The 24,460-nt window shown below is 45.7% G+C and overlaps 1 protein-coding gene across 3 annotated transcripts in view; it reads left to right on the forward strand.

The window, feature by feature from the left end:
- ZBTB40 (zinc finger and BTB domain containing 40) overlaps positions 1-24,460 on the forward strand; it is an 85,595-nt gene that overhangs the window by 16,907 nt on the left and 44,228 nt on the right. For all 3 annotated transcript variants that reach the window (XM_077837172.1, XM_077837173.1, XM_077837174.1), the window contains exons 2-5: positions 1,915-2,721; positions 3,341-3,474; positions 21,806-22,001; positions 22,598-22,740. In XM_077837172.1, coding sequence (XP_077693298.1) covers positions 1,977-2,721; positions 3,341-3,474; positions 21,806-22,001; positions 22,598-22,740 — 1,218 coding nt within the window. In that variant the 5' untranslated portion in view covers positions 1,915-1,976. The remainder of the gene's footprint in view (positions 1-1,914; positions 2,722-3,340; positions 3,475-21,805; positions 22,002-22,597; positions 22,741-24,460) is intronic.

A 24,460-nucleotide genomic window follows, 5' to 3' on the forward strand; every position in this document is an offset into this window, starting at 1 on the left:
AAAGATATTACCTCCCCTACCCTGTCTCTCTACTATCCTGGGAGCAACACAGCTACAACAGAACTGCAGACAACTCTGTCAGTGAATCATGCTGAACCCTAAAATGTCTGAGTCAATGAGAAGCGATGGAAACCACTACAAGCATGGTTGAGAGCTCTCCAATCATCACTACGATTCGGCGTCTGTTCTCATATGTACTGGTATACTGAGGCACATGACATTATGAATTGCACCCGTTTGACAGAATGGGCGTTCATCACCAGGCAACTGAAGACATCGGTGTGGGGTCCACAATGGGAGTTAGGTGCCTAGAAAATCACAGGAACAACACTGCAATCCACAAAGCCTGAGTTCTCACTACAAAGAATGGGGAGAGCTGGGCGCTTAATAATGTGATCCACAAAAGCCAGCACACTAGGCAGGGAGCCACGTAAGCTAGCCAGTGGAAGATGATGAGCAGAGGAGTGTGTCCTAAGCCCTTCCCCAAGTCTGGGCTACAGAGATGTGCCTATTTCTGAGAGCAATATACAAATGGGAGCTCCTCTGCTGGAGTCAGGTGGCTTAGGCACCTAATGGGTTTCTTGTGGGAATGAGTTAGATGCCAGACTTGCTCCACAGAAAACAGGGTGGGAGTGTAGCTGCTGCCCACCATATAACTTTTAGCCTAGTGATTAGAACACTTACCTGAGATATGGGAGATCCATGCTCAATTTCCCCTCTGCCAGAGGAGAAGAAAGGATTTGAATAGGGGACTTCCACCTCTCAGGAGTGTGTGTTAACCACTGAGATATAGGATATTCTGATATGGGGCTCCCTTGGTGCCTCCTGTTGAAGCTGCTCCACTGTGTATCAATAATTAAAGAATCATTGGGCCAAAAAGTAAGAGAGATATTGACTTTATAGTCAAATGGTAGGGCACTCACCTTGGAGGTGGGAGATCCAGGGTCTAGTCCCTCTGCTTCAATAATGTTTTAATTATTTGTCCAAAATGGAATGCTTCTCTTCCCCAGTATGTGGATCTCTCTGGGGTTTAGGCAGGAAATAGGCATCTGGATGCCTACAATGAGGCAGTAATGCACATGCTCACAGGCAGAAACATAGGCATCTAGGGAACTTTTACAGTGGAAGTTTAGGTGCTGAGACAGTTTAGGTGCCTGCAGTTGTTCAGTGGGAGTTTTGTGGACCACAGTGAAGCCTAAAATTGAGATTTGGGTGCTAAAGTACCTTTGTGAATCTGGGCCATAGTTTATATCTTTACAGTGTCAAAGATGCTGCACAACAGGCCTCCCACTTGCATTTCTTATCAAGGAGGCAGTAGCTAACACTAGACTCCTCACACCTTAATAATTCTGTGACTTCTGAGCCCCTTTACACTGTTGGTAAGTATTTCATAGGTGTGCTTTTCAGGAGTGAAATTCACCTGTGTGGAGTGGCCCAGCATCATGTCATGTATGCCTTCAGGCTTGCTTGAGCTCCCAAGACAAGATTTAATGGGACTCGGGTGGTGCATAGGTTTTGTGTGGGCCCTCTGCATGTGGCTAACTTCACCCTATGAGAAGATCCCTGCAAGATGTCGTGTGTAATGTTCAGATGATGGGCATAACCAGTTTTCACTAGAACTCTCTTCTCTGCACTTGTGCTATTTCTCTGCCAAATTTAAACTCTGAGCAGTTATGAGTTAAAAGCAGATTTAAAAAAGAAGTCACAGGACTGTTTTTATGTTGGGGAAAAATATGATTTTGTTTGTATTGTCTGTTCATTCTCCCCATTCTTAAATATACCTTAATTATGGTGGCCATTCCTTAGAAAATTAATGAAAATTTTAAACAAAAACAGGAAGTTTTTTTAGCTGTTTCTTTCCACCTTGCTATTGGCTGAGTAAAGTGCTAACAAGGTATTTTGTTTTATCTGTAGCTGGTTCGCATTAAAGCAGTGTGGCATCTGAAGGAGGAAGAGGCCAGTAGACCACTGGAGCAATGGAGCTTCCCAATTACAGCAGGCAGTTTCTACAGCAGCTTTACACGCTCTGCAAAGAGCAGCAGTTCTGTGACTGCACCATCTTCATTGGGACTGTGCACTTCAGAGCACACAAGCTTGTGCTGGCTGCTGCCAGTCTGCTCTTTAAGTCCTTGCTGGATAGCACAGACACCATCTCCATTGATGCTTCTGTGGTGGCTCCTGATGAGTTTGCTCTTCTGCTAGAAATGGTGTATACCGGCAAGCTACCACTTGGCAAACATAACTTTACCAAAGTTATCTCTGTGGCTGACAGTCTGCAGATGTTTGATGTGGCTGTTAGTTGCAAAAACCTTCTCAGTGACCTCATCAACTGCTCCACTCAGAATCAGGTAGTGAGGGACAGCTCCATTCAGACAGTAGATTCATCCAGAAACAATATTGACGCTAATGAGCTACCCCAGACTGAAAACCCTCCTGCTGAAGATGCTACAGATGCTCAGCTTCCTGAAAAGGCTTCAACTTCTGTTGGCTCTGAAGAACCTGAAATGGAGACAGTCACCTCCACCACAGCACAAGAAATTACTGTGACTCACGCCTTGGGCCATGAGGAGATTCTGGAGGAGGAAACCCCAATGGATTCAAAATCCCCCAACGAGGATTCAAATGCCCATGCTGACCACCATTCCCCTTCCAGGCAGGACAGCTGTGAGGAAGGGGAGGTTACTGAGCCCGTGAAGAAGAAAGGAAAAATTGGTGATCCAGGTGAGCAGTTGGGACTCCAGTCACAACCCTGTCTTTCAGCAATTTGCAACTGAGCTCCTTAATTGGTTCCTTGTGTCTGGGTGGGTGGGTGGGGTTAGTTTGTCATGTGTTCCCCTGCTAATGCCTAACTCTGAAACAAGGGTCCCCTTCTAAGAATTCAGTGGATGCCCTCTTCTCCTTTGAACCCAAACAGATCCCTTCTTGCCTTGGGCGTTACAAAGTCTGCTTCCTGATGTACTGTTATTTCACCTGAGCTGCTGTGAGCAAAGCCTGTTCTGCCTATATGTGGACTTCTGCATCTGACATACAGTAGAATCCATTTTTGGTGCAGAGGAAGGGAGGTGGCTAATAGTACTTTTAGCCTTTAAACTTCTGTTCACCATGGGAGGAAATAAAGGTTGCATTTTAAGTAAATGGTTCTAACTAGTGTTAAACACTTTCTCCCCTGCAGGCTGGATGACCTGTAAAAGGAATCTGTGAGTCAGTTTTTCCCTATTATATCAGAGGTGATATAAACCCTGTGTAAAGTGCTAGTTATAAACTGATGATTGTCCATCGTCTTATACTTTCCATGAATCCTTTCAATAAATGAGTAACTCGGCTCACTTCTTACATGCAGAAGCAGAGAGCAAAACCTGTAAACTGGATTTCCTGCTTCAGTATGAAGGTGTTTTCTCAGAGGCCTTTTCTGATACCAAGACCGTGCTGAAGAGACTGGATGAGTGCAGGGGAATTGAAGGGTCTCAGAGAGAGGTAGGTGGTTTGCCGGACAAGCAAGAGGCTTTTCCCCTTCCCTCACCCTTTTAATGGTCTCTGTGTAGGAAATCCCTTCCTGAAGTTTGCCAGAAATTCTAGTAAGTCAGGTGTATGTGTCTGTGTTCCTGAAAATTTTTGACCGCTGGTAGGCATCAGCCATAAGCTTTTGATTCCAAGATCCTCTCTCAGTAAAGTATGCTTGTTCTTCAGATGGACAACACAAAGCAACAGATCTACAAAACCAAACAGCAGGGAGATTGGAGTGGGCCTTTTGGAAACAGATTCTTGTGTCATGTTGCTTGAAGGACAACGCCCTTGAGAGAACGATGCCTGTGAGAGAAGCATGTGTGAAAGCAAGCTTGCTGGGGCATGTAATCCAGAGATTTAAATTTATGCCTGAAGGCACTTTCGTTTGTACCCTAGTCAGGGGTGAAAGTAAGTCCAGTCACTTACCGGTACTCTGGCGCCAGCTCTGGCCCCCGGAAGGGGCGGGGTTAAGGGGGTCAGAGCCAGCCCCAGCCCACCCTGTGAGGTAGGTGCCCCCCCCCCAGGGTAGCAGCAGCAGCCCAGGGCTCCGGGGGCTATTTAAAAGGCCTGGGGCTCCCCTCTTCTACCGCCCTGGTCCCTTAAATAGCCGCCGGAGCCCTGGGGAAGCGGCGGGGCTTCAGCGGCTATTTAAAGGACTGGGACGGTAGAAGCAGGGGAGCTGCGGGCCCTTTAAATAGCCCATGGAGTCCTGGGGTAGGGGGGACTCCAGGGGCTATTTAAAGGGTCGGGGCTCCAGCTGCCTCTGCCGCCCCAGTCCTTTAAATAGCCACTGGAGCCCTGGAGTAGTGGCAGCGGGGCTCTAGCAGCTATTTAAAGGGCCCGGGCGGTAGAAGCAGGGGAACCCCAGGCCCTTTAAATAGCTGCCGGAGCTCTGCAGCCACTACCCCAGGGCTCCAGCAGCGGGGCCCTGGAGGCAATTTAAAGGGCCTGGGGCTCCAGCCACTACTGGGAGCCCCAGGCCTTTTAAATTGCCCCCTGGGGAAGCTGGGCTGCCCTAGTACGGTGCACCGGCTCTTACCGGTACACCATACCGGGGCGAACCGGCTTACTTTCACCTCTGACTCTAGTCCTCACTAGTACTGGCTGCTTGCCTCCTGTTTGTGGTGTTCTCTTCAGGAACAGTATCAGTTTATTATTGTAAAGGACTGATATATGAAATGGGAAAATTAAACTTGGTATGATGGGGTATACAGACTCCTCACTTGCCAAGAAAGAGTTCATGAGAGCCTGTGGGCCCAGTCATCCTCACCCCTTTATACATGTGCAAGGTGTCAAGCCTGGAGGGAGGAGATAAAAGAGGAAAAGTCCAACTCAGTGGTGGGTGATTGGGAGAGGGAGTAGACCACTGGACAGGACTGGCAAGTCCCTGCAGAAAAACTAGTTTAGGACAGGACATTGGTAAATACTACTTTAAACTGGGGAAAATAAAATTGTTGTTTCAGTATACTAATGAAAATTACTGAAAAATGTTTAGGATTTTGATAATAGTTTTGCAATAATGTGGGGTGTTTAATTTTATAAATAAAATAAAAAAGAGCCTTAACCTAAAGTGTATGCTATTGCCTTGGCTACTTCAAACAGAAACAAAAACTTTTTAATCTAAGAATTCCTCTTCTTTGTTTAGCAATGAATATTACATGTTTGTTTAGCAAACAAAGAAGGGGAATTCCCAGATTTAGAAGTTTCAGTTTCTGTTTGAAGTAAACTGCCAAACTAACTGTCTAGTCAAGGACTCCATGTCTTAATCTGGCTGGCTGGAGTTCAACTGCTCCCATTGGACTCAGTGAGTACGGTGACTCAAGTCAAAATATTTCAGCATGAGCAAAGATGGAAACCACTTTATAGAATCATAGAATATTAGCGTTGGAAGGGATCTCAGGAGATCATCTAGTCCAACCCCCTGCTCAAAGCAGGATCAATCCCCAACTAAATCATCCCAGCCAGGGCTTTGTCAAGCCTGACCTTAAAAACCTCAAAGGAAGGAGATTCCACCACCTCCCTAGGTAACGCATTCCAGTGCTTCATCACCCTCCTCGTAAAAAAGATTTTCCTAATATCCAACCTAAACCTCCCCCACCGCAACTTGAGACCATTACTCCTCGTTCTGTCATCTGCTACCACTGAGAACAGTCTAGCTCCATCCTCTTTGGAACCCCCTTTCAGGTAGTTGAAAGCAGCTATCAAATTCCCCCTCATTCTTCTCTTCCGCAGACTAAACAATCCCAGTTCCCTCAGCTTCTCCTCATAAGTCATGTGTTCCAGTCCCCTAATCATTTTTGTTGTCCTCCGCTGGACGCTTTCCAATTTTTCTACATCCTTCCTGTAGCGTGGGGTCCAAAACTGGACACAGTACTCCAGATGAGGCCTCACCAATGTCGAATAGAGGGGAACGATCACGTCCCTCAATCTGCTGGCAATGCCCCTATGTATACATCCCAAAATGCCATTGGCCTTCTTGGCAACAAGGGCACACTGTTGACCCATATCCAACTTCTCGTCCACTGTAACTCCTAGGTCCTTTTCTGCAGAACTGCTGCCAAGCCATTCGGTCCCTAGTCTGTAGCGGTGCATGGGATTCTTCCATCCTAAGTGCAGGACTCTGCACTTGTCCTTGTTGAACCTCATCAGATTTCTTTTGTTCCAATCCTCTAATTTGTCTAGGGCGCTCTGTATCCTATCCCTACCCTCCAGCGTATCTACCTCTCCTCCCAATTTAGTGTCATCTGCAAACTTGCTGAGGGTGCAATCCACACCATCCTCCAGATCATTAATGAAGATATTGAACAAAACCGGCCCGAGGACCGATCCATGGGGCACTCCACTTGATACAGGCTGCCAACTAGACATGGAGCCATTGATCACTACCCGTTGAGCCCGATGATCTAGCCAGTTTTCTGTCCACCTTATAGTCCATTCATCCAGCCCATACTTCTTTAACTTGCTGGCAAGAATACTGTGGGAGACAGTGTCAAAAGCTTTGCTAAAGTCAAGGAACAACACGTCCACTGCTTTCCCCTCATCCACAAAGCCAGTTATCTCGTCATAGAAGGCAATTAGATTAGTCAGGCATGACTTGCCCTTGGTGAATCCATGCTGACTGTTCCTGATCACTTTCCTCTTCTCTAAGTGCTTCAGAATTGATTCCTTGAGGATCTGCTCCATGATTTTTCCAGGGACTGAGGTGAGGCTGACTGGCCTGTAGTTCCCAGAATCCTCCTTCTTCCCTTTTTTAAAGATGGGCACTACATTAGCCTTTTTCCAGTCGTCCGGGACCTCCCCGATCGCCATGAGTTTTCAAAGATAATGGCCAATGGCTCTGCAATCACATCCGCCAACTCCTTTAGCACGCTCGGATGCAGCGCATCCGGCCCCATGGACTTGTGCTCATCCAGTTTTTCTAAATAGTCCTGAGCACTTCTTTCTCCACAGAGGGCTGGTCACCTCCTCCCCATGCTGTGCTGTCCAGTGCTTGACCCAATTCAGGGCTATTCTGAGAAAGTTCACAAAGATAGCAAAGAGAGTCTTAGGTGCAGAAATTGCAAAGAAAAAGTGAGTGTAAAGGCAGACTGTATGAGGAAACATTTTGCAAAATGCAGTGGAAAGAACAAAGACACCAGAACTACTGACTTTGGCTAAACGTATGGGAGTTAGAATCAGACTCTGAGGATGAAAGTATTGATATTACTGCATTGTTATTGCCAAGAATATTTAAAAAAAAAGCCAGGGCCAGGGCCATATCCAGGGCTATGTGTGGTTTGCTATCAGGGACCAGGAAAGCATTGAAGGACCTCCTGGCTGGTTGCTAGGACTGACTAGGGACCAAGCCTGGCGAGGGCTGCGGCAAGATAGTGTCTCCAGGGAGGAAGCCCTGGGGATACAGCCCCATACAAGGGCTGGACTACTTAAACACCACAGCCCAGGGAGGGCTAGAGAGACATGCCCAACCAGAAGGGGGCACTCATGAGAGGTGGGTGCCAGCCCCGTTATGCCCCCTATGCCATGCCCAGCTGAGAGGGGGTGCGCCTGTGTGGAGCAGACTTTCATATTTCGCTGTGCTCAGTGAAGCCTCACAGTGGAACAGCTGCTCAGTTCTCTGCATCACGGATTTGTCCTGAGTCATGTTAGACTGTTATAGATGTGCATTACTCTGGCTGGTCGTTCCTGAGTACTTCTAACAAAGAAAGTTCCATTCTAAAAACAGTGGCTGTTGGTGACTTTGCTCGATGCTCCTTTTGTGTGAAAGGACGTTTCATGTCCTGAACAGCGGCAGCCGAGCACCAGCCGCCATGTGAACTCAAAAAGCCACTGAACAAACTGTGAGGTCAGTTCTAAAACAACAATACTATTATTTTCAAATATGTATCTTTCTGTTTAGCTTTTCTTTCAAATTCATTTCCTTACTGTGGGCCCAGATGTGTTTCCAATGGAGCAGTTGCTAAGACAGTTTGTCCTGTTGCATAAAGTGTCCTCTTTACATTTTCCCATGTATGAGAGTAGGAGTCTTAACTATTTTTTAACAAGGATTACTTTTTCTGCTATGCATTCCACTGGCCTCAGTGACATTCTGCCTTTCAATATGTGGCCACAGACCCACCCACCCATCCCAAATTTCCTGAGATGCTCCAGACTGCAATATTGTTCTCTTTCACATCCTGCAGGGTTGCTCTATGTAAACCTCATTACTTCCCCCCACATATGATGGAATAAGGTATCACTGTGACAGTATGACATGCTGTCCTGTGACAGTGTGACATAGCATCCTGTTATTAGGGCAGATTTCCCCCTTTTTAAAACCCAAACCAACGTGTTTACTCATTGGAAAAATCTACATTACTGAGATACTAGGGAGAAGACCTTAACAGCTCAAAAGTCAGGATATTCAAAGTTCTTCTCCAAAGATCTCGGAGCGTTCTCAATCACAGGACTGTTGCCCTCAAATGCCTCGAATTCTGGAACTCTGTGAAAAGCAGTGCTTGTTGCAGCTGCACAAGTGCTATCTGGTGGCACTGAACATTCAGCATCCCAAGTTAGAGGAAAGAAGTGAAGCTCCCATTTCTTCTCTGCAGGAGAGAGCCCAGGAACCTGCCTGTTGCACCCCCTTAGGCCATGTTGCACCCCCTGAGCACCTTCTCTCATGAAGTTTCTTGTACAGTTAGTTTCTATAGATTAGTTTGGTTTTCTAGATTCTTTCTGATTTTGGTCAGTTTTAGATTGTTTTACACACTCTGATGCCTTGCAGCTCGGCTCAGGGCCTGCACCGTGACTGGAGCAAAGTCTAATAAAGGCTTTAATGCATGTTCCTCCTGTCCTCCCTTGTGCCTGATGTGCTTGTTTGATGCCTCATCTGTGTGAAGGAGGCTCATTCATCAGTTCAGTGTTCTAAATGCTGGACTTTCATTCCTCAGATCGGCTTAGGCTTGAAGCCTGCCTTATAGTGGAGGTATTTAAGGCCAAAGCACAGCCTTCGAAGAGCACTTGGGCCACCATTCTGTGACGGACCGTGAACAGACATCCTTGGCATTAGACCTGTCACTTCCCTGTGGACTAAATCACTGGCTCCACCTTCAGCTTCTGCACTGTCGTTGAAGAGAGACCTTGTCAAGTTTCCTTCCCCACTCTGAACTCTAGGGTACAGATGTGGGGACCTGCATGAAAGACCCCCTAAGCTTATTCTTACCAGCTTAGGTTAAAAACTTCTCCAAGATATAAACTTTGCCTTGTCCTTGAACTGTATGTTGCCACCACCAAGCGTTTTAAACAAAGAACAGGGAAAGAGCCCACTTGGAGACGTCTTCCCCCATAATATCCCACCCAAGCCCTATACCCCTTTCCTGGGGAAGGCTTGATAAGCATCCTCACCAATTTGTACAGGTGAACACAGACCCAAACCGTTGCATTTTTGGAATAATGAAAAATCAATCAGGTTCTTAAAAGAATTTTAATTAAAGAAAAGGTAAAAGAATCACCTCTGTAAAATCAGGATGATAAATATTTTACAGGGTAATCAGATTCAAAACATAGAGAATCCCTCTAGGCAAAACCTTAAGTTACAAAAAGACACAAAAACTGGAATCTACATTCCACCCAGCACAGCTTATTTTACCAGCCATTAAACAAAAGGAAATCTAACGCATTTCTGGCTAGATTATTTACTAGCTTAACAGGAGTTGTAAGGCTGCATTCCTGATCTGTTCCCGCCAAATGCATCACACAGACAGACAAACCCTTTGTCCCCCTGTCCCCCCCTCCAGATTTGAAAGTATCTTGTCCCCTCGTTGGTCATTTTGGGTCAGGTGCCAGCGAGGTTATTTTAGCTTCTTAACCCTTTACAGGTGAAAGGGTTTTGCCTCTGGCCAGGAGGGATTTTATAGCACTGTATACAGAAAGGTGGTTACCCTTCCCTTTATATTTATGACAGGCCTAATTACTAGGTTTTCTAAATCTTGGGCCCTTACTAGTGCTGAATCAATGAAGAAGCCAAAAGCATTCATCTTGGTGCCTCAGCCCAGGACTTCAGTTCTTACATGAATGTCTGGTACCTTAGTGCCAAAACCTTCAAACTGGGCCTCCGCTTAGTGCAGAATTGCCCAAAAATATCCGGGGAAAGGATTACAAGCAAGGTACTGGATCACAAAGAAAGAAGTGGATCTGAGAAGTCAAAGCAGGTTCATTAATTCCTTCATCCTCACCTGTCTTGAGGAGACTGGAACATGGCTCTTGAGCTCAAGGATGCTTACATGCATGGAGCCATCACAGGAAGCCGATGTTCTGTGGGGAAGAGGCAGGGTCAGGGCAGAGTGTTGATTTTTAGTCTATCCTAGAATATCAGGGTTGGAAGGGACCTTAGGAGGTCATCTAGTCCAACCCCCTGCTCAAAGCAGGACCAATCCCCAACTAAATCATCCCAGCCAGGGCTTTGTCAAGCCTGATCTTAAAAACTTCAAAGGAAGGAGATTCCACCACCTCCCTAGGTAACACACTGATGGTGTTTGCCTCAATTCTCTGCTGCATGGACATAGTGGAGAGCTGCAGCTGCAGAGAGCCAGTTGCAGCTCCCTGTTCCTTGGCTGCTTGGCCCTAAAGGATGTTGGAGCAGCAGGGGACCTACTCGAACTTCACACTGGTGTAACGTCTGTAATAGAGCGTATGCCAGTGGAGGATCAAGCATGGTGGATCTTGGCTCTACCACATCCCCCAGCACACCTAGCCCACCTCCAGCATGCCCTCTCCTCCAACTGTCCCAGGACATTACACCATCCCTGTGGGCTGTGTCCTGCCTTCATTTTCTCTGACTTTGTAACTCTGCTCCTTTTATTTTTCAAACAAGGTGAAGTTTGCATTCCTTTGATCCTACTGTGAGTTGGTGCGCGTGGACCCCTGAGCCCATGTAGGGCCCTTTTGACTTCACTGGGGCTCCTGCAGGCACAGAATTCTGCCTGCACCAGATCAGTTTGAAATCCGCATTATTTTTTAGCTGTCTGACTGCACAACGGCACTTGGACAATTTTTCAGCAGCTATATATAAATGCCAAATAAATGAGAAATGGATTTTCTTCAAACCTTCCAGAAAATCATTTCTGGGCTGTGAACAAGCATGAAAAATTTCTGTCCCAAAGGTAATTGTGGAGGAGGAGGAACCTCAACCCATTGTAACTGAGGGCTTAGACTAAAACTCCCCACTCAGCCAGAACTATCCATTTCCTGAGCTTCCTGCTGGGATAAACAGGCTCTGTAGGCACCTACTCCAAATCCACACTTTATTTCCAGGGAGGGAGTCCTGGTGTCGTCTTCAGGGAAACATAGTGCTGTGTTTTGAAGTGATGCTTAAAGTGCAAGTTCACCTCAGAGAAATCCAGCTCAGGACATATAATTAAGGCTGTAATTGTGTCAGTGGTAGGATTGAAAGAGTTTTCTTTCCTTGGTGTTATTTTGCCAGTTGCTTGTTGGAATCTTTCATATATGCCTTCTGGCAGCAGTGGAAAACCTGGGAAACTTCTGGATTTCTATGAATATTGTGTGCCTCAGTTTGCCCACTTGTATTGCTATCTACTTGGGGCATGTCTACACTACAGCAGCTACAGTGGCACACCTATGGCTGTGCCATTACAGTACTGTGGTATAAATGCTCCCTACATTGACAGAAGGGGTTTTTCCATCAATGTGTTAATCCATCTCTGAGAGGTGATGGCTAGGTTGTGGAAGAATTCTGTCGACCTAGCCATGTCTACACTGGGATTAGGTCAACCTAATTATGGCACTGAGGGCTCAAATTTTTTCACAGTCCTGTACGATGAAGCTAAGTCGGTCTAATTTTTAAGTGTAGCCCAGGCTTTGGTTTCAAGGGGTACATCTACACTGCAAAAAACAAACACCCCACCTTGCAGCAGCAAGTCTGAAAGCCTGAGTCTATAGAGCCCTAGTCTACAATCTGTAGCTCAGGCTGAAGGTTGGGCTCTGAAACCCTTGGGCTATTTTTAGTACTGTAGCACGAGCCCTGCGAGCCCGAGTCCTGGGCTCTGAGACTCACTTGCACTCCTTATTTTATTGCCGTAGTCATACCCAAGGAATTAACATCTTTCCAGAGACACTCCTTGTGCTAAAGAGACAGGGAGGGGTGCCTGAGTCTGTACTTCTGAATCAGACAGTCCTTAAGAACTATAGCCAAGTGACTAAACTGGTCCTGGCAGAACAAAGGGGTAACTGCAACCTAGGTGAAACCAGCCCTCCAAATCTCTAGAGGAGGAAGAGTGGAAAACAGAGACAGCAGTGTTCCTAAAGGTCTTAAAACCACAGAGACTGAGATGTTGAAGAGAAAGGAAGAAAGGGACATGCTTCCTGAGTGAAGAGGAAATCTTTTTTGGTCTGGTCTACATGATAGAGATAGGTCAATGCAAGGCAGCTTATGTCAACCTAACTGTGGAAGTGTCTACATTTAAATTTCACTCCCGCAAATGTAACTACCTGGCTATGCCAACTTAATAACTCCACCTCCACGAGCAGCGTAAAGTAAAGCATGATGTAGTTAGGCCGCTGCAGTGTCAGTGTAGTCCAGTGGAGATAAGGGAAGTATTAAAGCCATTGTACAAGGCATTGGTACGACCTCATCTGGAATACTGTGTATGATTTTGCTCACCTGTGTTCAAGAAAGAATGAATTCAAACTGCAACAGGACAGAGAATGGAGAGCCTGTCTTAAGAGAGAAGTCTGAAAGAGCTTGGCTTGTTTAGCCTAGCAGCAGGGCCGGCTCTAGGAGGTGCGGGGCCTGGGATAAATCAGCCTCCCTGCTAGTCTCCTTTCCATCCGGCAGCATCTGCCTGACCGCCGCTCTTCTCCTCACTGCCGCCCAACCGCCTGCCTTCTCACCTCCCCACCTGCTGCTCGCTTCCCTGTTCATCTCCTCACCCCGCCCTCCCGCCTCACCTTCCCACCTGCCTCCTCACCTGACTATCGGGACAAATGGCGTCCCTATTATACATCAGTCGGGATGCAGGACAAAGGGCTAAATATTGGGACAGTCCCGATTTTATCAAACTGCGGGGTCCCTCAAAGTGCAGAGCCTAGGGCAGTCGCCCCAAATCACCCTACCCAAGGGACAGCTCTGCCTACCAGAAAGAAGACTGAGAGGGGATCTGATCGTTTTTTATAAATACATTGGGGGAAGACACCAGTAAGGTAGAGACCTATTTAAGCTAAAGGAAGTTGTTCACACGAAAACAAATGGGGATAAACTGGCCATGAATAAATTTAGGCTGGACATCATAAGAAGATTTCTAACCATCAGAGGTGTGGGGCTCAGAAACAGCCTCCCAATAGAATCATAGCATTGTAGGACTGGAAGGGACCTCGAGAGGTCATCCAGTCCAATCCTCTACACTTGTAAGTATTTTCTTACTAAGTATTTTCTAGACCATCCCTGACAGGTGTTTGTCTAACCTGCTCTTAAAAATCTCCAGTGATGGAGATTCCTCAACCTCCTTAGGCAGCTTATTCCAGCGCTTAACTATCCTGACAGGCAGGAAGCTTTTCCTAATGTCCAACCTAAATCTCCCTTTCTGCAATTTAAGCCTATTGTTTCTTGTCCTATCTTCAGAGGTTAACGAGAGCAATTTACCTCTCCTTGTAATACCATTTTTTTTGTACTTGAAAACTTATGTCCCCCCTCAGTTTTCTCTTCAGACTAAACAAAGCCATTTTTTTTCAGTTTTCTCTCATAGGTCATGTTTTCTAGACCTTTAATCATTTTTGTTGCTCTTCTCTGGACTCTCTCCACATCTTTGCTGAAATGTGGCACCCAGAACTGGACACGGTACTCCAGTTGAGGCCTAATCAGCTCAGAGTAGAGTGAAAGAATTACTTCTTGTGTCTTCGCAAAAAGAAAAGGAGTACTTGTGGCACCTTAGAGACTAGTACTCCTTTTCTTTTTGCGAATACAAACTAACATGGCTGCTACTCTGAAACCTGTTCTTGTGTCTTGCTTATAACACTCCTGCTAATACATCCCAGAATGATGTTTGCTTTTTTTTTTTTTGCAACAGCGTTACACTGTTGACTCATATTTAGCTTGTGATCCATTATGGCCCCAGATCCCTTTCTGCAGTACTCCTTCCTAACCAGTCGTTTCCCATTTGGTATGTGTGCAACTGATTGTTCTTTCCTAAGTGGAGTACTTTGTATTTGTCCTTATTGAACTTCATCCTATTTACTTCAGACCATTTCTCCAGTTTGTCCAGATCATTTTGAATTTTAATCTTATCCTCCAAAGTACGTGCAACCCCTCCCAGCTTGGTATCATTCACAAACTTTATAAATGTACTCTCTATGCCAAGTAGTGGTGACAAACAACCTAGTTAGTTTTAAGATAGTGTTTGATAAATTTATGAGTGGGATTGTTTGACATGGTTGCCTTCTATGATGCGGGGCGAAGGTGGGGGGCAAGGCTTGATGGCCCAAGGGATCCTTTCTGGCCCAGTCTCTTATGTCCTGAATCTCATGCTTCAGGCCTTCAGCTAGTTTCCCCTAATGGTCAGGAAGGAAACTTTTCCCTCCCTGAGATAATCTTATTTTATTTTTCTCTTTTTCATCTGAAGATTTAGAGATGGCTGTGGCTGGAGATGGGATGCTGTATGGTGTGGGCCAGTGCTCTGAATTGGTACAGAGTATTCTTTCTCAGCTGCATGGTGGTGGGTCTTGCTCACATGTTCAGGGTAAAACTGATTTCCATTCTGGGAGCTGGGAAGGAATTTTCTCCCAGGTCAGATTAGCAGGGACCTTTGAGCACAAGAAGTGGGGGTGTTTCTCCTTTCTCTGCAGCATGTAGTGCAGGTCATTTGCTAGGTTTACCTGGGTATATCTCACCAAATTAATTCCCTGCCAGTCCTGGGGCCTCAGTCATTGGTGTACTTTGGTCCCACCTGTTCTCTGCCTGTGGCATATAATAGTTTAGTCTCCAGAGGGCTGTAATAATTTGGTCCAGTCTGCATTGTTGGGCTTGGTGTGGGGATGGCTAGGTGGGATTTGATGACATGTGCCATGCAGGAGGTCAGACTACATGATCTTCTGGCCTTGAACTCTATGACTCTAAGGCCACGTCTACACTATCCGCCGAATCGGTGGGTAGTGATCGATCTATCGGGGATCGATTTATCGCATCTAGTGTAGACGCGATAAATCAATCCCTGATCGCTCTGCTGTCGACTCCGGAACTCCACCAGGGCGAGAGGTGGAAGCGGAGTCGATGGGGGAGCAGCGGCCGTCAATCCCGTGCTGTGAGGATGTGAAGTAAGTGATTCTAAGTTGATCTAAGATATGTCGACTTCAGCTACGCTATTCTCGTAGCTGAAGTTACATATCTTAGATCGATTTCGCCCCCCGCCCCCCCCCCCCCCCCATAGTGTAGACCAGGCTTAAGTGGCTGCAGAGGTCTGAGGGGAGACTGATTCAGAGGAGAAACCATGAGCTGGAGGTCCAAGAGAGGAGACTTGGAATCCTGGAAGGACTCTGTCCCACATAACACAGACCACTCAAGAATGTTGAGGAAACTGAGGCAGGGAATGGCATACATATTTTGAATGGCTCTGTATATCTCTTGTACTGTCGAAAGTGAAGAGTGATTGTTTTAGATATCCTTCACAAAGACTGTCTCTTTACTTCAATTATCATGTGTCTTTGAAAGGGTAAACTCTCTAAACCAGAGCGCTCACAAGGGTGGAGTTCTGGGAAGGGTGAGAGAGGTGTGACGGGTTCAAAACTGGTCTTGGGTCCTACAGCAGCTTCCATGAAGAGTCTGTGCCCAGGGAGTAAGTCCGGAGGCTAAAGAAGAAGAGGGTCTGGAGCCTACTCAGACCAAAGGGGATCTTTAAAAAGCACCTGGGCCCAGCATGTGGGTCCTAAAACACCAGCTGGATGAGTGTCCAGCAAGGGAGCATGACCAGGGCAGTGATAGCAGGTAATAGCCATTTTGGAGCCACTGGAGCATACTCGGAGAAGAGCAGTAACCAGGTGTGCAGGGAGCGCCTCTTTCTGCTTCACACTGCTTCATGCTAGCTACTGCTGTTAAGTCCTCCGGTCTAGGGGAGCTTTCCAACTTTTCAGAGCCGTCTTTCTCTGCTAGTGCCTCTTTTGTGAGTAACTCTTCTCTGCTGGCAAGTGAAATATGTGTATTTTTAATAACGTGTCAAGAGAGGGCAAGCAGACTCTGTACCATAGCTGGTAATTTTATGGCGATTTTGCAAGGATGCCCATTAAATCGTAGGCAACCCTGGCTTTTCAGCTCCTCAGGTTTCAGCAGTGGTTTGCCTTGGACATGGCCGGCAATTTCTCTGTTCCTTAAGCATTTCGTATTCTTTAGCTTTTTGGACCTTTTCCTCATCCATGAAGGGGTACCTGGTTCTTTACAGTGGACACATGGCACTTCTAGGAAGGTGGCTACACTATGCTCACATTTTCCCTCTGTGGTACCACTTCATTATTTCCTGGCACATCCAGTTAAGGTGTATAAAGACACAGGGTTTCTTCCTTAAGTAATCTTTTGGCTCATGGCTCAGTGGACCCATTCTCTTAAATCCATGAGAAATCTTAGGCCAGGTCTACATTAATACTTATTTTGGTATAACTTACATTGCTCAGGGGTGTGAATAAGCCACCCCCAAGCTACATAAGTTACACTGACCTGAGAGTCAGCATAGAGCGTCTTCACTAGACACACTACAGTGTCTGCGCTGATGTAGCACTTCTAGTGTAGACTAGCCCTTAGTTTCTCCAGTTTTGACTCTACAGTCTCTGCTTCTGGGGATGGAAAATATAGACATGCCCTTGATGAGTTACTTTTCTCTTTAGGGCAGAGGTGGGCCAAGTTTTTGGCCTCAGGGCCACATCTGGGTATAAAAATTGTATGGCGGGCAATGAATGCTAACGAAATTGGGGTGTCGGGGGGTGGGAGGGGGTGCGGGATCTGGGGTGGCACCAGAAAGGATGAGTTCAGGATGTGTGAGGGCACTCTGGGGTGCGGGGGGGTGGGGTGTGAGGGCTCTGGCTGGGGGTGTGGGCTCTGGGGTAGGGCTGGGGTTTGGGGTGCAGGAGGGTGCTTTGGGCTGGGACTGAGGGGTTCGGAGGGCAGGAGGGGGATTAGGGCTGGGGCAGGGGGTTGGGACGCAGGGGGGTGGGGGCTCAAGAGTGCAGGCTCCTGGCAGCGCTTACCTCAAGCAGCTCCCAGAAGCAACAGCATGTCCCTCCTCTGGCTCCTATGCCAATGGTTCCCAGCCAATGGGAAATGCGGGGTGCGGTGCTTGGGGGAGGGGCAGCATGCAAAGAGCCCCCTGGCTGGCCCTACATGTCGGAGCTGGAGGGGGGACATCATGCCGCTGCTTCTGGGAGCTGTGCAGCAAGCTTCCAATCCTGCTCCCCGGCTGGCGTGCCGGAGTGGGGCAAGCCCTTGACCCTGCTCCCCAGTGGGAGCTCAAGGGCCAGCTTAAAAGACCTGACAGGCTGGATGCGGTCTGTGGGCCGTAGTTTGTCCACCCTTGATTTAGGGAGATCTGAGGTTTTTTGGTTAGAATCTCTCTGTGTACCTCTCGTATAAACTATTCCTATATAATTTGGTTCTGGGCTTGCTGAAAACTGCTTGGAAATGAGAAGGAGACTAAAATTGCAGTAATTTGGGGAAGCATGGAAGAGCTTTGCTGGTGTCAAATCTTATCTTCCTGTGCTGTCTTAGAGAAACTCAATTCAAATTATTGCACAGCTCATTTGTTCCATTTACTGCTAGGTTCAGATGAAGCGAAAGGAGTGTTGATTTTTCCATGTAGAGTAAATGTCACTGTGCTTGTGGATCATTTCCATTATATATGAGCCTGCCCAGTTATTGCTCTCTTTTTGCAAAAGCAGGAATTTTTGAACAAAGTTATGAGGGAGTAAACTCCTTTATCCTCTGCATCCTGAATATTGGGCAATTGGCTGAAACTTTACTTTCTTTACTAAAGGCAGTGCTAGAGAAATGCTCTCTGTTGCTGGAAAAAGGATCCTGAAGTTCTGGTCTATGACAAGGCCTTTGTCCCTGGTTTTAGTTTGTCAGTTGATTGACATTTTGTGGGCTGAGGTTGAGATGGGACTTCTCTAGCGACATCACCGTTGTTTAAGGATCCACTTGTCAGTTGTCCATGAGAATGCATGTTAGAAAAACAAAAAGACCTCTGGTATCTGAATTGGCAGCATTGGAATCGGAGTGCAGATTTTCTCTATGACTTCTGTGTGCATCATGACATTTTGATTAACTTTATAATTTGGTTATAACCTGCTTGTTTTTTCTATGGTTCAGATATGTAAAACTAGTTCCTGTGCCATCCATGCTGATAACAATTCTGTCTGTATTGAGAGGGGAAGGTTCTGTGAGTCTTTTACTTTTGCTTCAGTGTGTGCACTTCAAAAATTGCTCACTAAAAAAACAACTTCCTTTCACAGAGGATTGATCATTATGTCTCTGAATTTTCCCAGCAGAAACCTTCCTTTTATAGATGGTAAGCCTTGTGTTGCAGGAGACTTTACAGCAATGCTCAGCTAGAACTCTGTGTACAGCCTGTCTCTGAGAGAATATAAATGGGATTGAATTATGGAATCAGCAACTACCTTGTTTAGGGAGACTTTGTTAACCAAGTTTCAGAGTAACAGCCGTGTTAGTCTGTATTCGCAAAAAGAAAAGGAGTACTTGTGGCACCTTAGAGACTAACCAATTTATTTGAGCATGAGCTTTCGTGAGCTACAGCTCACTTCATGAAGTGAGCTGTAGCTCACGAAAGCTCATGCTCAAATAAATTGGTTAGTCTCTAAGGTGCCACAAGTACTCCTTTTCTTTTTGTTAACCAAATATACCTTGGAGGGGGTGTGGTAGAGTGTGATGGGGGAAGTTCTACATTGAGCATGACCCTTATATCTTGTAGTTTTCCTGAGTTCCAAGGATCCATTCTGCTGTCCCTCAGATAATCACTTTCTCTGTGAAAGTGCTGTGCAGGAGCAAATCACGCAGTAATGGAGTCACGTGAGTTGCTCTGTAGCTAAGGTGTGCTTGGTATCCTGTTCTAAACTCTGGTGTGTGGTTTTTTGGGGTTTTTTGTTTTTATCACATCTCATCATAACTTTTGAGAAAATGCCCTTTTGACTTTCATTAGGTTAAGTAATCAAGCCATTTTGCAGATAGTGCAGCTGATTTTAGAGAGTACTGCTTACTGCCCCAGCTAACTCTCATAAATGTGTCAGGATTTGTCTTTCAGGAGAAGTACACGCAACCTGACTAATAACAAGACTCGGTTTAAAACCAAGGAAGTTATTAATGTTGATGCATGTTGTTGCTGTAGTACTAGTTACTAGCTGACCAAATTCAGATTTAAATAGGAATTCCAGCAGCACTTGTAAGGAATTCCTAGGGAATTTATAAGTTCTGCAGTTTCTCTTGCATGAGTTTCTGTTAAAACTCACTGGACCAACTGTTGTGTGCAGTGTTGTTTGTCATATTGGTCCCAGGAGAAGGGTTTTATGAGCATTCTAAACAATGCTGGAAAAGCACCAACTCTCTGATGCAGATGGGGTGTTTGGGAACTTAGTGTTTTATTCAGAAAAATTGGTTTGATGTGTTCAAGGCTCTTTACAATGAAAAGGGTTTAAAACGTTAATTTATAATAAGTGAAAGCTTAGATTCCATCTAAATGTGATATTTCTTAAGCTTTTCCAGGACCTGAGGCATTTTTAAAGTTTCATAGCCAATAATTGTAAGATGCACTATTGAGTCTTCCCCCAAAGTGCTGGAAGGTTCTAGTTCTCATGGAGGGCTGTGTCTGAGGGAGGCTGTTCTAGAAACACTGAGAACAGTGGGATTCTTCATCTTCAGAACACCCATCCTAACAAGTCCCAAACAAATTGGAAAAACATTCATCAATATAGAGACAAGGTGGGTGAGATAATATCTTTTATTGAACCAATTTCTGTTGGTGAGAGATAGAAGCTTTCGAGCCACACCTTGACCAGTTCCTTAGCATATGTGCTAACTACTTATGCTAAACAATCTGTTGTATCTTGCATTTTTCTGTGATGCTTGGAGTACCTTTCCCAGATCTGTGACTCAAAATCTTGTCTCTCTCACCAACAGAAACTGGTCCAATAAAAGATATTACCTGGCCCACCTTGTCTGTCTGATATCCTGGGACCTACACAGCTACAAGTGCACTGCATTCACCAAAGTAGTCCATTGAGAAAGACCTGCAATCGGGAGCTTGGGTTAGCTATTCTGTTTACCTTTTAAAAAAAAATTACGAACAATGCTACTTACTTTCTCATATAAGCAGTGAAAGTCTGATCCTGGGAAAGTGTTGAGCACTCTCAACTCCCATTCACTTAAGTGGAAGTTGAATGTGCTCTGCATCTCACAGCATCAGGCCCTTAAAGAAAGGGGCCGGGTGTGCAAAACCAGAGAATTTACTAGGTCTGGTTATCAACTTTTTATTCCAAAATGCTCTTCACATTAAAGATCTTTAAGTCAATACTCCAAACATGTCTGCATCACCATTCTTCCCACAGGTCCTTTATAACGGAACCCTTGATGTCCATGTTCCTCTCTTTGGCAGTAAAAATGCCATTAGAAGGGTAAGAGCTGGGGCTCATGCAGCTCTCCCTCTGTGGATACTCTTTGCAATAGCTCATTGCATTGTCACACAGTACTAATACATGAGCATTTATACCTGTTACAAAAAGCAAGTACACCATCCCCGATGGGGCCTAAAGCAGTTATCTTCAGTCTTTTTACCATAGAAATGAAAGTGACGATGATAGCAGAAAATGGCCATTCTCCCTGGAGCTGGGCTATGCGCTCAACTTCAAAGGTACTTTTGTAACATCCCTGGAGTCTTTAATAAAGGATGCAAAAAGAAAAGGAGTACTTGTGGCACCTTAGAGACTAACCAAAGGATGCCTGCTCTGAAGGGATGCCTTCTCTCCTTGAGAGTGAGACAGCTTGTGTCTTAAGGGGCGGTATTTACAACATTAATGGGCTCTAAGGAATGGCCATGAGAGCTCCAACTTATTTTTTTCCCCTGTTATATCCCTGATTAATAGGTTCCCTAGCAGCACAAGCACATCCACCCTATTGTGCTGGTGTGGGACATAGTGATAGACTTTAGAACCCTACATTCTGATCTTACCACTACCAGCTGAAGCTCTGTGTGCTTGGCATTGCTGAACATCAGGCACCAAACCTTTTTCGGTGTGGTGTGCCTGGTTTTCTGACTTGAGGTCAAAGGTTCCCAGATAGTCTTGCTTAAAAAAAACTTCCCTCTCTCCATGCACATAAGTGACCTCCTTGTTTTGCAGTGAAACCTAGTATTCCCCACTCCGGCCTTGAGTTGTCAAAACTGCTTTGAATGTGTTTTATTAGGTACCTCAGCACTGTTGGAATCTGGCTCATGCACAGGCTCCTGAAGAGATGTATTCAGGCCTGAAATAGGGCCACTTGCCAGCTGCAATTGTTGGACTGACAATAAATATGAAAGCTGGTCAAGTAGGCTTGTCGTTCTCCTTCCTGAAGGCTTATGGGTGAATTTAAAAAAGTGTTCTTGTAGCTGATACAGAATTTGATGTGGTTGGAGAGATGAACGTGCCCCTCCACTGGGCATCTCACCAGTCGGTGGGCTGAAGGACTCTGCTGAGCTAGGGGCTGTGGGTGGCTGACCTTTGTGTGCGTCCGCACAGGGCAGTTAACTGTGTTACTAACCCCGGCTAGCGTTTTCCTGTTGTCTTACAGATGCTAGTGGCATGCTTGGAAGACACCAAAGAGCAGTCAGCGTTCAAGAGCTTGCTCAGCAAGGTGAGGGATGAGCAGAGTCTGGATGCTGAGACTGTTGTGTCTGTACTGGAGCTGTTCCGAAACACACATGCCAAGAGAAAAGCAGCACTGCTAGAGAGAGAGCAGGACAGTGGAGAGACCCTGCAGCAAACAGGTAGGAGGGCAGGCACACCCATGGGCAGGAGAACAGCTCTTCACCGGGTCCTCCAAACCCTTCTGCCGCTCTCCCGGCACTCTTTATTCAGGCATGCGGATTTCCTTTCACTCAGGCCCTAGCTCTCTGTTGTGTGTGATATAGCCACAAACGCTAACCGAGATCTCCACGCTTTTCGGAGCAGGATTTTGCATTTCCACTCTGACTGCCTGCAGTGGAGCAATCTCAGAAATTTCTTTGCCCTTCACTCACTTTAGGTCTAAATCAATGGCTAGGTGGCCAGCGTGGGCCAGTTCTCTGACTGTGCCTCAGGATTGACTGTGCCTTTCTTATTTGAGTTTGACACAAAGCAGTGGCCTCGCAAACCTGTCATTAACCTCCAGTTTGCTTTGCGGCTTTGTGCTCTGTTAGATAAGTGAGACATTTTTCTTTCATAGAGTTTAAAGAGAATAGTGAAGTGTTTTTCTCTGCTACTTATGCTCAGGATAAGCTTTACTATTCACTTAGATCTTTCTCTCACTGGAAAATCTCTTGCTGTCACTTTTTTCAAACGTGACTTATTTTTTCTCTTGCATTTCCAAATCTTTCTTCCTCAGGGAGCACAGAAGAGGGAAAGACCCTGTCTGCTCTATTACTGGAATACAGGGAAGAGCTGATTCAGAGCGTAACACAGCTGAGCCCCATCATAGAGTTCCTAGAAACAGGAGAGGAGGGATTCCTGACTGGCTTGGAGAAGCAGGTAACAAATCTGAAATAAGGAAAGCTCTGTATGTGTGAGGTGTACATGTGGTTCCACAGCACTTATCACATGATTTGCCAGGTCACAGTTGCTTCCCTGGGCTGGTAACTACCTTATTTACCCTGCATAGCATGGAATAGAAATAGTTCAGGTCCTCCCATTAGCTTTCTAATTGAACCATGTGAATATGAGAGCTGAATTGCAAAGGCTCATCACTGAGATGAGCACTCCCAGTCCCAGGTCTATGTACCGAATGCCCCACTGGCCAAGCTGGGGGCAACTAGTGTTCTTTATAAGTTCTGTGAAAGTCCACTGTAGTGAACCCAGAGAGCAATGCACTACCACAGGGCTGTGAAGGTCAGGTCAGGAAATTAAAACACCAGTGTTGAATACCCACACCCCAGCCTAATTAGTAGGCATGTCATTCTGTATATGTTTGTCTCAGTTGTTAAGTTATCTTTCAGGTAACTCTCCAGAGCTTTTGGTTTACTTAAACTGGAAAAACAGTTGTTCATACGTGTAAAACATCACCATATGCAGAACATCCTCTTCTCAATTTTTGATATTCAGTGTTAGGGTATAGATATTCAGGCCTGTCTGCAAAGGCCTGTACTTTAAGAATTTAGGGGTATTCTTATCACTTGGCTAGTTCTAGAGGTATAAAAGAAAGAATCAAAATCACTGTCTGCTGGTGTAAGGGCCTTCTCTTACTGTGACAGTCTGAGGCCCTGTTCTTAGGCTAAGGCCTTTGGCTAAGCAGCAGAGGCAGCCATAAGCTAGGAAGCGACCAGTCACATCCTCACATTCCAAACTAGTCACATTGAAATAAGGTGCTATTGGGCTGTCAGGCGCTATCAGGACAGGATTGTATCCTATCACCTCCAGAGAAAGGGAAGTGCCTAGAAAATGTAAAAGGAAACTTAGTTTGATAGCATCCTGTCTGGCAAGAACTCACTTATCAATAGCTAAGATGTGAAATCCTCACTTCTGTATTGTTTTGTCATTATAGTTCCCACTTTGCTATTGTTTATTGGCATGGTCTCTGTCTGGTTCTGTGATTGTTTCTGTCTGCTGTATAATTAATTTTGCTGGGTGTAAACTAATTAAGGTGGTGGGATATAATTGGTTAGCTAATCATGTTACAATATGTTAGGATTGGTTAGTTAAATTTCAGTAGAATGATTGGTTAAGGTATAGCTAAGAATATTACTATATAAATTAGGGGCAAACAGGAAGTAAGTTGGGATTCGAAAATAAGGAAAAAGGAACTTGTATTTTAGCTTGCTGGAAGTTCACCCCAATAAACATCGAATTGTTTGCACCTTCGGACTTCGGGTATTGTTGCTCTCTGTTCATGCGAGAAGGACCAGGGAAGTGGGAGAGTGAAGGAATAAGCTCTCTAACATTCAGCATAGTTGAAATTTACTAATTGCAACTCTTAGTATTTCCTGGTGGATTAGCAGTGCTCACCTGTGAGTGACTGCATTGTGCACACAGACTAGCCTAGCCTAAAGGACCTTCTGTTTTATACAGTTTAGCACTTTCTGCATTGTTTGGGGAAGGCTGTTTACAATCCATCTACGTACACCAAAACTCTGAATTCTCTTGTGTGTGACCTGTGATATATTTGGTAAAGGTGCCTGCAACCTCATTTCTGTTGCAGTTAGTTGGGCCTGTTTGTTGCCCTATGACACAGTATTGCAATGAATAGAGAGTATCC

Source organism: Eretmochelys imbricata, chromosome 18 (genome assembly GCF_965152235.1).
Source record: "Eretmochelys imbricata isolate rEreImb1 chromosome 18, rEreImb1.hap1, whole genome shotgun sequence".
NCBI classification, from domain to species: Eukaryota; Metazoa; Chordata; order Testudines; family Cheloniidae; genus Eretmochelys; species Eretmochelys imbricata.